General features: G+C 40.0%; 1 protein-coding gene across 2 annotated transcripts; it reads right to left on the minus strand.

Annotated features, from left to right (window-relative positions):
* Window positions 1-337: 337 nt before the first annotated feature.
* caly (calcyon neuron-specific vesicular protein) lies at window positions 338-11,660 on the minus strand. Of its 2 annotated transcripts, none has more exons than XM_075464534.1 (5): window positions 11,413-11,660; window positions 8,482-8,720; window positions 7,713-7,832; window positions 5,435-5,548; window positions 338-2,096 (listed from the first exon to the last, which is right to left on the minus strand). In XM_075464534.1, the coding sequence occupies exons 2-5, from the start codon at window positions 8,608-8,610 to the stop codon at window positions 1,857-1,859; spliced, it is 603 nt and encodes a 200-aa protein (XP_075320649.1). In that variant the 5' UTR covers window positions 8,611-8,720; window positions 11,413-11,660; the 3' UTR covers window positions 338-1,856. The 2 variants fall into 2 exon arrangements, with proteins under 2 accessions (XP_075320649.1, XP_075320648.1); XM_075464533.1 differs by having other exon boundaries at window positions 338-2,099; window positions 11,413-11,617.
* Between the last annotated feature and the right edge of the window lie 668 nt (window positions 11,661-12,328).

Consider the following 12,328-nt stretch of genomic DNA (forward strand, 5'->3'; position numbering starts at 1 on the left):
TTCTGTGTGATTCAGTTTCACTCGCCAAGGTCCGTTTCTCCTCTTTTTCTGTCTCCATCTCTCCACAAGTCCAAATTGTGACCATTTTGACCAATCAAAGCTAACTAGGCAACAAAGGTGTCAGGAGGAAAGCAGCTGGAGATGACAACGGGTTGATGTATGGCATAAATTAACTTATTGTAGCTACATTTATGAAATGAATTGTTTAATTAAAATAGTGTTGGATAAAAATACATGATGGTTTCTGTGAAATTCAACATTCAATGTTTGAACATTCCTGGAAAATCGTTAAATCATTAGAGTGGTGAATATAAAGGGCCGAGCTGGTTGTAAATAGTACAATGCTACAGTTCTTTATTTCTGTTTAATGAGTGACATCAGAGTAGATCTAAGTGGTGATCTCAGATTTGTCTTGCTCACTTTAAGAAATTTGTCACTGAAATAAGTGGGAAGAAGAGCTCAAGGTAATTCAAACAATAAGGCAAACAGATTGCACAGATTTTAAGAGAATCGTGGGTTATTTTTAGTTGTAAAAAAACAACAGTTGCATCTCTTTTGAAAGGCAACATATGATTTTCTCTCCTCTATGATAGTTTTAGATTTTCAGACAAAGCTTCTCCATTCACAGGATAAATAAATACAGAAAACACCTAATGGGCTTAAAGGTCATACATTATAAGCTCTAATTACATCTACCGCATGATAAAAGCAGCTCCTTTATACATTCAAGGATCACGATGAGACATCCCTGTGATTACTGCACACTGATGAGGGTATTACAGAAGGCTAAATTGGCGAAAACAACGTCAAAAACAAGGATGGAGCAGAACTGATTAGTGTTTACAATTACTTTACATACTTGGAGATACAGAATAGTTCAAGTCTAGATTTTGTCTATAATACATGAAATGTTCCTCCCATAGTTACAGTAAATAGCTCACATTATAATACAACATCAGAATGGCCAAACAAGGAGTTATAAGGTGGATTCAGAATGTCTCCAGGCCAATTTATACAATGCACGGTCAGTTAGATTATAGATTTGACTTAACACTGATTAAATGAACTTTTCTGCCAATTGATTCTAAATACCACAAACACTGTTTACCAGAAAAAAATATCCAGACTAACTCTGTAAAAACACTCTCTCTTATGACTTTAACTGTACAAGACTGCAGATAAGAGGATGTGACATCAACTCACTTAAGCTAAAAGGGAAATATCTTAATAATTAAGATACATTTGAGTACATTTGTTTCAGCTCCAAGACTAATGAGGGGAACGCTACATAATAACAAGGCTGACTGATGAAGAGGAACTCACAGAAATCTCATTAAAAAGTTGCTATCTTCACTTCTCACTTTGGGTTCTCGCCTCTCTTCTTTCACCTCCAACTTACTCAGACAAGTGCACGTTATAAAGTGCGCTGAGTTTGTGGACACGCAGCACACGACAGAAAACATGCGTACGCTATATATGTGCCCATGTATGTATGCGTGTATAGATATATATAAGCGAGAGCACACACAGGATGCAGATGGCAGGCTTTAGTCATGTCTCAGTAACACTGTAAAAGTCAGGCACATTCCTGCCTCTAACCGCAACAACTCACCACACACTCACACACACACACACACACACACACACGCACACACACACACACACGCACACATACAGTACCCTGCACTGCTGATGCAAAGTCTCCGTCGAGCTTTAAAGTTTTGGAGTTCAGTATTAGTGAGCAATTCATCTGACTGTCTGGTGGGAGAAAAATAAAATCTTAAACACATACATACAAAAGTGACACAACGTCTCATCATCATTTTCTGCTTCCACCTTCATTTTAACAGCACCATTCACTTCTCTTCATCCAGCACTCCTGTCAGTGGCTCGCTGCCTTCTTTGGCCTCCTCGGCCTCCTTCAGTGCGCTGATGACTGGTAACCATGGTGATGGCAGCTCTGGCCTAGTCCTCTTGACCTCATTGAGGTGGCTGAGAGCGGCGTACAGCCCGGTATTGGTGTTGCTGTTGATGCCCGGCTCCTGCTGCTGCTGCTCCGTGTAGTACATCTCCAGAGCTGCAGGGGTGCAGTGCTTCTGCTGTTACAGCAGAAACAAAACAACAGCTTTGTTGGTTTCAGTTTTAGTGATTCACAGATCAACAACACAGAGCCATTAAGAGTACACACAGACTTCTGATTTTCCATCTTTTTTTAGTGTGTTGATGTAAATTCTCAATCATTGAGGTCATAGTAATAATCAGTTTGAATAGAAGGCAACTGGACTTCTTTACTTGGCTCTTGAAAACATTTAATTTCTCATCCAAAAGGCTTCTTCAGTTCTGACAAGCTGGTGGGGAGTTTCAGGTTTATAAGCTTTAAATGGGACATCAGAAGAGTCACTGGGTTCACAGGGCTTCTTCACTTCTCACCACCAGTCAGTTAGAATTAAAGAAGCTTTCTGTATGAGATAAAACTTCTTCAAGAGCCAAGAGAAGCAGAGCTTCTATTCAAGCTCTTAGGTATAATATTCAAGCTCTAAGACAGAGTCAGTTTTATCAATTAGAAAGTGTAATCCATGGATCTGAATTCTGTTGTTTTTCATTTAGTCAGATATTTTTTTTTAAGTATTTTTTGGGGCTTTTTATGCCTTTAATGATAGGACAGTGTGAGAGAGAGATAGGAAGCAGGGGGCAGAGAGATGGGGAAGACATGCAGCAAAGGGCCACTCGTGTGGGAGTTGAACCGGGGCCCGCTGCATCGAGGACTAAGCCTCTGTGCATGGGGCGGCTGCTTAACCCACTACGCCACCGACCACCCCCATTTAGTCAGATATCCCATTGTCCTTCTTAAAATTAACACCTTATTTACAAAAAAGTTATGAAGTCTTGCTGAAATGTTAAAAAAGACAGAATGCCATTGTTAAAAAAAATCATTCACACTATTTGATTGAAAAGAGTACAATGACATTTTTAAAGTACATTTTTATGTCCAGCATTTATATGATGTTTATATTTATATGATGTTTATATTTATATGACGTTTATATTTATATGACGTACATTCTAAAAAATGCACACACACATATATATTCTTGTTATTATGTTATGATGCTGGTAACTTGTTTCAAAAACAGTGGGAGCACAAAATGCCTGAATGGCCATGGTCTCTGGTAAAAAAACGATTCAATAGTTAAAAATCAGCAAAAAGTGAAAAATCTTTTCTTTTTTTTTAAATCTATGAAAAAGGGTCTCGCTTAATGCTGAGTCTAATATGTACAGGATTTGGAACGACCAGACATCATCTTCTTCAAAAAGGGCCTTACTCGCTAGAAAAAACAATGCCAAACCACATTCTGCATGTATTACAAAAGCATGTCTCTGTAGTGAGAGTCCAAACTAGACTGCCTGCAGTACAGACCTGTCACCAACTTAAAGCATGTGGAGCATTGCGAAATGAAAAACCATGATGAAGGAGGCCCCAACCTTTGTGAAGCTGAAACGTGATGCGAACGGGAAAATGCTTCACTTTCAAAACAGCAAGAGTTTCTCTCCTCAGTTCCCAAATGCCCCCACAGTTGTTTAAAAAGAGATGATCAAATAATTGGTCATTTTATTTATTTATTTTTTCTTATCACATTTTACAAGGCGTCAAAACTTTTTTGAAAATGTTTTAATCTAACATTATGCATTCTTATTAATGCCGTTGTGAAAGTAATTCATATTGATTCCATGAGAAGAAGCCTTCTGTGGTAAGATTCAGCTTGTTAACATCTTATATGCTGACATTTAAGACAATCACATGGCAAAACCTTGCAGAATGTAATGTTACACACAGTCACCTGAGTTTTAAATTTGCTGTTTGGCTGCTACTAAAGCCAAGAATAACTTCCAAAAAGTGTGCTAGGATCTAAAAAAAAATCACCACAATGCACCAGAGTGAGGAGAAAAGAGGGTACAACAATGCCACCCTCCATTCTGTTTTTATATCTCTGACAACACAATAGCAGGAAAAAATGTTAAAACTGTAACCTGCAAACACTTCAAAAGCGTTGCCGGAAGGTCCCCCCCCCCCCCTCCCCCATTCCGTTCCTTCCTTGCTTTCCCCCTCACTGTTAAGCCTTTAATCACAGTTTAGTCACGCTGAGTCCTAATTAAAGACCCCTCTGATTCACAGGCGGGCATCCCAATCTCTGCCTGACCGGAAAGCGGGATCCATCACCCCTTTTTTCCCACCCCCCCATCTCTGTCTATCCCACCCTCTGGTTTTCCTCTGCGAGAGAGGCTCTTTAACTAACATGCGTGGCAGCGCTGGCTCAGTACACGATGCCTCCAAGGTGTCGCTGGGAGATAATGAGTTTGGGTTTACAGCCCCAGTTTTCAAAGAATCCCCCTAAAGTGACTGTTGTGAAGGTGTGACGAGAGACAAGCCACCAGATGAGGTGCATTGTGAACTGTGCAACTGCCCTTTGAGTAGGTGCTGCACAGTCTATTTCAGCAGTGATAAATTTCAAGACTTTTTAACTTTTTCTGCTGATCTGTGCTGTGCTGCAGGAAGATCAGATCATTAATCTGCCAAAATATCCAGCATCCCCGTTTCCCTTTACAACAAAAATCCATGTTTAGACATCTGCGTGTACTTGTGGTGTCATAAGTCTGTTCCCAAAGCCACACCGTGGGCTTATGCCTCCCCTCTCTGAAAGTAAGACCTTGTGATGTAAATCATTAGACATTTGGTAAAGGACATGGTTTAAAGTTAGATTTAGATTGAGGTTTGGCTGAGGATTAGATTTACAATAGCCATGTTAGGGTAAGGTTCCAGGAAATTAAGGCGCCTGATGGGGGCATGTGTTTACACATGGCTTGGAGGTATGTGTTTATGCACACTATTCTGCAAGAATAGAGCACATCAAAATAAAAATTAAGGATAAAAAACTCCCCAAATTTCACATGTCTAGCAATGTCTTATATCCAGTACAAACTGTGTTATTCTCGGTTGTCCCAGATGAAACATTAACATTGCGGCGTTTGGGATGTCTTTGATTGAGGCTTAAAATGGTAGTGCTACATTGGACTATATGTTAGTTTCAAAGGTCATCAGTGCGACAGTCTTATGACCAAAGACAGAGTCGAATTTGTGACCGTGTCAGATATTTAGAGGATTATCCTGCAGTCTGTCTGCTGCCACAACCTAAGCCCACTACCTAAGCAATACGGGCGTAGTATGGAGTGACATGTTAATGGTTGAACTACAACAGCAGAAGCCTTGCCTGCATGATGTGTGTCTCGGCTAAGACCGTGCAAAGAAAGATCTAGCATGGAAACAAATAAAGGAATAGCTTAAATCGCACGGTCTGCAGCTACTTTTAATGTTTTAGACTGCGTGTTTGATTTGACATGTTCTGTGTGTGTTCATGTGTATATACATGTTTCTCACCTTTAAAACAAAACCCTCTGGGCAGATAAGCTGGTCGTACCACATGGCTTTGTACATGAGCAGAAGGAGCAGGCTGGTCAAGAAAGCCAAAGTGATGAGGATCAGACCTGTGATCTGAACAACACACACACACACACACACACACACACACACACACACACACACACACACACACACACACACACACAGAAGATTGATCATTTCAATAAGAAGTTTTAAAATTAGGGCTGGGCAAGTTAACTCCTTATTATCGCGTTAACGCATTGATTATTTTATCGCGCATTAACGCGTGTTTTTTTAAAAAATTTTTGAGGGGGCTTTTGTGCCTTTAATGGATAGGAAAGTTTGGAGAGACAGGAAGCAGGGGGCAGAGAGAGGGGGAATGACATGCAGCACAGGGCTGCTTGATGTGGGACTTGAACCGGGGCCAGCTGCAGTGAGGACTATAGCCTCTTGTACATGAGGTGCCTTCTCAACCCACTACGCCACAAACCACCCCTATTTTATAGGCTTTTATTTTGTAAGTCTGTTGCTGCCTGCTGTGGAACCGGAAAAGAAAGTAATTGGCGGATCCACCAAACATGGAGAAGGGTACGGAACTTTTACTCGGCCATTTTAATTTTAAAGTTCTTCCAGACGGCGGAGTCAACAGAACCAAAGTCATCTGTAAACACTGCCAAGTTGAATTGTCTTATCACCGTAGTAGTTCCAGTCTAAAATATCACTTAAAGGCAAAACACACAATTGATACCAGTAAGTCATTCAAGGAAACAGACAGTGGAGCGAGGCTTCTACAGAAAAACTACATAAAAATGCTGATGTTAAAAGTGTGTTTGCACAACAAATGTTATGGCACTTTCATTCATATGGCAGCACATTTAAAATAAAACTAAATGCTAAAACATAAAGCTATACACTATTTTGAATTAATTTTTGGTTTTTGCGTACCAATGTGATTAATCGTGATTAATCAGGGAAATCATGTGATTAATTAGATTAAAATTTTTAATCGTTGCCCAGCCCTATTTAAAATGGATAAAATTGAATAAAAAAAATCTATATTTTCACCTCGTTAACATGTTCACATTGCAGTTTTTTTGTGTATTACATGACACATGGCACAAGCAAAATCAGCTATCGTGCCATGTCTGACAATTCTGCTTTGAATCTGAAAATCTTAGCCTCAGAAGGACAAGGTTAGCCGGTCTGAATATTCTGTAGACTCAAGCAAGATTGTGGCAACCAATCCTGACTACAAGCTGGATCAGGCTCTAGCAAGATACAGGAGAAGCTACCACAAGCGAGATGGAGAAGTAAGCTTGTGTGTCTTCCTCTCATTGTGGCAGATGTGACATGCTGTGGCAGCAAAACCTGATTCTTTAAGCCTACATGTCTTTGTCCAAAGTACTTAAACTACATCAGAAGTGTATTCAGTTCATTGGAGCAACTGAAGTGTTCCATCAATGATACCAAAGAGGACAAAGGTCTGCAGTCTTCATTTTTCAGAGAGCCGTTTCACAAATTTGACCCATGTTTGGGTTTTTTAGCTAAAGTATTTATGAAGTGTGACGCTATTCTGGCCATTTATCTGAGAGAGACTACAAGTACGAGCCAGCATGTCCGATCAGTCAACGTCTTCTGGATGTGTTTTTTTGCAACCGAAAACACAGACAAACCACGGCTTAGAAGAGGAGTAAAATCTGACATGCAAAACATGTTTTTAATCAGCAGCTGCAAGAGGAGGCAATATTTCCAATATGATTTCTCATCAACCAGACCACCATCCATCACTCTTTGCAAAATTCAGCAATTGCTGAATCTTGAAATGAGACTTTGCAACCAGCTGTGAGAGTAAGCGTGTCTAGCATTGGATGTCCACTGGTTACCGTCTTAATGCAGAAAAGACCAGACAAATACTAGTTTTCTGCTAAATCAGAACTTATACTTAAGTACTACAATTAAAATCGACTGGTATCACCTCTATGCTTTTGTTTAGGTCTTCAACCATTTTATGGCCTAATTACAGATTGTTCTCATTATCATTCACAGTCGCAGTAGAAGACGTTTCATACAGGCGCCTGTCTGCTCTCAATAGATCCTAATTTTCCTACACTGTCTACATGGGGCTGTTTATACCTGGTGTTAACATGCGCCGTGGATGATCCACGCACAAGTAGCAGCTCAATGTACAGGTATAAAGGAACCCAGGACACACTGAGTGCGCACTCTGACCTGATGGTCAGACTTATCCTCTGCATTTGAAAGAATCTGTGCATACCTTGGCTCTATCTGAGACATCATTATAGAAGTTGATATTCAGCTTCTTTATGTTGGGAACATAGAGCCTGTTCTTCTTCTGCGGCTGCAGCTGATACTGCGTCGATGTCTTGACGATGACCTGTTGGAGAGACAACGCACTTTCAGTGGAAAAATGCTCCAAAAGTATTGATTAAAGTTGACAGATGTTTTTGCCTTCTGGGTTTAGCTTTAAGTTCAGTGATCCTAAATCCACTATAGTCATGGAAAACCCTCTTTCGCATCTCTACAAACAAATGCAGCTCATTTGCAAAAGGAGTCAGATTTTTTTTTAATTCCTTAAACAGACAACTGGCGACTATAAATCATTTTTATGTTAATGTTTCACTACCAGTTACACAGCTCGTGGAACATCCTGTGCTGCTAAAAGCGTCATTCAACCCAAAAAATGTATATATATTCTGTAGGGTTTCTTCTTGTATTATTTATTCACAGAGGTGCTTGTGTTGTGTGGCCTGATGCTAAAGTTTTAACCTGGAATGGTGGGTGAGTAAAGGTAAATACAGCAGGCTCAGCATTACAGCTTATGAGAGGAAAGTAAGTGCGCCCACATGAATTTTAATGGGGTTTGTCCCACGAGTTCTGCAGTGAGCCCTAATCTGTTGGAGATCTCTTTAAGGCTGTAATGAATGTGTTTGTGGTGGCCAACTTGGAGTCACAATGCTTTAGAGAAAACCAAACATACGTGGGGAGTCACCGAAACACATTTCAAGCAAAACTTACTTACTTACCCTGTCTGCAAATGACTGCTGGAGCTGGTTGACCTCCAGGGGTGTGATGAGGGGGATGTTATCAAAGCCGTCATCCGCAGATGGCTGCTTCTCCAGCTTATCAGACAGATTACTGCCCAGCTTCACCATAGCTGTTTGGCTGCCTGAAAATGCCTGGACAAATCTTGGAATCAGGGACAGAGAGCTCAGATCAGATTGACTCAAGCCGTGTGTTCTGTCCCCAAAGGTGATAGTGGGTCCTGCCAGGACATGAAGAAGGTAGAGAAGATAACAGCATGATCAAAATAGACAACAACGCGCAAGAGTAATATGAAAAACAATGAAAGAAGAAAATAAAAAAGAATTTCCGATGCTGCTAGACATCATATTACAGCTATGCTATATTTGTGAATGTGGATAACACATATTTTACATTCATGTCTACCTGAGGATGAATTCTAGTCACTTTTATCAAGTCTTATCACCAGGTCACTAAAGGTTATGAATAAAAAAAAAACTGTAAAACTGATGATGATCATTCATAGCTACACTGTGTCCACTGGCATTTGTTACGTTGGTGTGCTACTATACTTAACTGAGTGGATAAACATGATAGATTATACCTTCTAGAAAAAAAAGCATGTTTGCTTTCTCATTATGAGCCCAACATCATAGCTGAAGCTTGTTAACTTAAACTGAGGAAAAAAATGATTGGGGGTTGGGAGTATAGCTGTGAAGATGTGATTTTCACTACACATTTATTGTGGCCAAAAACATCCTCCGTAATAATATCATAATATCATGTCAAGTGCCTTGAAATGACATTCGTTGTGATTTGGCACTAAAAGATACAACTGATCTGATTTACTTGAATTTAATCTAAAGCACCTCTGAACTGGTTTATAGTTTAGAAATGTAGGAAAAACCTACCAAGTTCTTTTAATACCTGAATCCTAGCAAGCAGCAATTCAAAGCAAGGCTAATTTTGAACATGGGACCCATGTTTACTGGTTTACTGTCTCATCTCCATCTAACCTTCATCCTCCCTGTGAGCTCCTTAATGTTTATTAATAAGTAAATACCATAATTTGATGTTTACAATGTTGCTTTTGCTGTTTACGAACAGTGGGGCCAGTTGCATTATCTGTGTTAGAGACACCGGACAAGATGCATGTGCACAAGAAATCAGTTCTCAACATTTTTTTACAAAAAAGTATGCTAATGATGAGATGAGAGTGGGAATGTGTTGCTGGGAGAACTAAAACTGTGAAACATGGGACCTTAGGAACGTAGGAATTACTTCTCGCTCCAGCAACATTTTGACAGTGCAAATGATTCACCTTCCCATATAACTCGAAAAAAGAAAGAAAAACCATTTCTCAAATTAAAAGCTATTCCTTTAGCATCTGCTTTCTTAATAATTCAGTTCGGTTATGGTAATTAGTCATGGAGCTTGGAGACATATTTAGATAACACAGCCCGTTCCCTGTCTGTTTAAACATGTTTCATGTGATTCATGATATACAGTATATACTCTTTTTGCCTTTAATGTTTAGAGCTGACATCTAAATCAAATTCAATGAATGCTTCCCCATTCAGTTTTCTCTCCTCCATCAAATGATCATCTAATTGTGGTGGGAAGAGATGAGGAGCCACTTGTCTCATTCACACAGTGCAACACAACACCTTCCTCCGGCCAAAGACCCCACTGGCCCGCTGACGCCAATGACTCACAATGATGATACACAGACCAGGAGGCAAAGAGCCACAGCTTTTTCAGAGCTGGAGAAATCCCTGATGCACAGGAAATGTGTTTTTGATAAGAGATGCAGGAACATTTACTGAAGACTCAACACAAACAAACTGTGAATAAATGATCTGATAGAGAAGGAAGTACACGCTGTCACCATGTGGAAAACATAGAATATTCAATGTTTTCAACTCTACTACTAGCTCTCCTTAAATTATTCTAAATTTAAGACGATAAAATGAATTCTGCCCACTAGAAAATGGGAGGATATTAATATAGAACTCAAGACTAAAGTCGATGGTAGCCTTGATAAGTGGGTGGTTAAAGTGGTCATCTGTGCTGACCACCATTTTTCATCCCCACAGTTGGAGTGAAGTGTGGGTATGATGAATCATCCTGAATGTGTTATTAACAAATGAGCTGAGCACTGCTGTCAAACACTCAGCGCTCCCACACTGTGGCAGGAAACAAGCCCAACAAATGACATCTTTTTTAGGCCAGCTGCTGTTATTTCTTGCCTTTAATCTTCTTATGAAGAATAATAATCATTTCATAGTTTGATTCCTCACATAAATCTGGCCTACATTAAGGGCCAGGGAAGCTAAAGGAGAATGCATGCTGGGCAGTGAATAGGTGAGAGCAGAGTGTTTGCCATCTTCTGTCAAGTTCTTCAGGGTTCACTGGTCATGCATATCTGAACTTGCTGCACTAAGGACTGCTGCGACATAGAAGCTGTGTAACCAACAATCAGAGTGCAGGGATAGGCTGACAAAAACACCTTTTATAAGCATTTTTGTTGTGAGTTTGAATGATTTCCGTAGCTTCCTGTAAAGTTGCGTCATCTTCACTCTCATGCTGTACATTTTCTACACGATTATGATTAATTGCAGACTTAATTGATATCCTTAAGCTCTGCGGTCAATCGAAACATGGACATCTTATATAACGTAGAGGCATAGCGCAAATTACAGCGCGCTTCAAACTGTCACAGAGACACGGGCACAGAAAATGTCCCGATTAAAGGTTTGATGCTTGTCCATTCATTCACCTTACGAGACAAAAGCTATCTGCACCAAATCATTACATTTGTTAATTCTGCGACTAGTCCCGCAGTGGTGGCGGGATCCCACATCCCTCAAATCCCACCAATAACCCGCTGCTGCCCCTCAAACACTGCTGCATAAGAAGGAATAAAAACTTACTGTGGTTTTTGCGGGATCTCCGGTCGCCTGCGGATGGGTCTCTCGGATGCTGACGGGGACGGTGTGAACGCCGGTTGCCGTGGTGATGTGTGATTCAGGGCAGGACTGCGCATGTAATGGAGCCTGGAGCGGCTCCGGCGGAAACTGGCAGCTCGGTGTGAATATGCGTCTCAGGGCGGCTCGAGGAGACTGTGGCTGCACAGGAAATTACGTCTGCGTGTGGCAAATGAACTTATCGTTGGTGTGAGTGTTTGTCATTCTCAAAGGTGATCCAACGGGCTGGTTTGTCTGCGAATGGGAGCACAAAGTACTCGTGAAGTTTAGAGCATTTAGTTTGGCCAATCAAGTACTGTAAAGTAATTGAGTAGATAACACTTTAACAGGTTATAATGGCTTTTGAAACTGTTATTTTTGTACTAAAGGTTGGTTAATACTTCTGAATGAAAGAATTGTAGGTTGTAGGGCCTACGTTCATTCTTCTGACAAACACGTATGTATTAAAGTATTTTCTATAACAATGTGAGTATTTGATAGAAATTCAAATGACGAATTTCAATAAGGTTAAGATTTTATATCACAAAACCTAATCAAAGACGAAATGCTATCAAAACCTAAATCCGTAAATTGATCATTAATTCCAGCCTTAATTTAACAGACACAAGTCTAAAGAAATAATTTTCGGTGTCCTCAAAGACAAATTCAATTGAATTTAGAAAATATAAAGAAATTTCAAATTTGATGCCAGCGACTTCAAACAAATTTTGAGGAAGGTATTTTTTACCATTGCGTTACGTCACTCTTCCTTTAAATGACACTTTTTAATTGTTTGGTAACTGAGGATATTAATTGTTGGAGTTTTGGCAAAAGGAATGTGTTCATTTTTGCAGAATACAAGATTTCAGCTGGAAGAAAATCT

This window comes from Odontesthes bonariensis, chromosome 4 (assembly GCF_027942865.1).
Source record: "Odontesthes bonariensis isolate fOdoBon6 chromosome 4, fOdoBon6.hap1, whole genome shotgun sequence".
In the NCBI taxonomy this organism is placed as follows: domain Eukaryota; kingdom Metazoa; phylum Chordata; class Actinopteri; order Atheriniformes; family Atherinopsidae; genus Odontesthes; species Odontesthes bonariensis.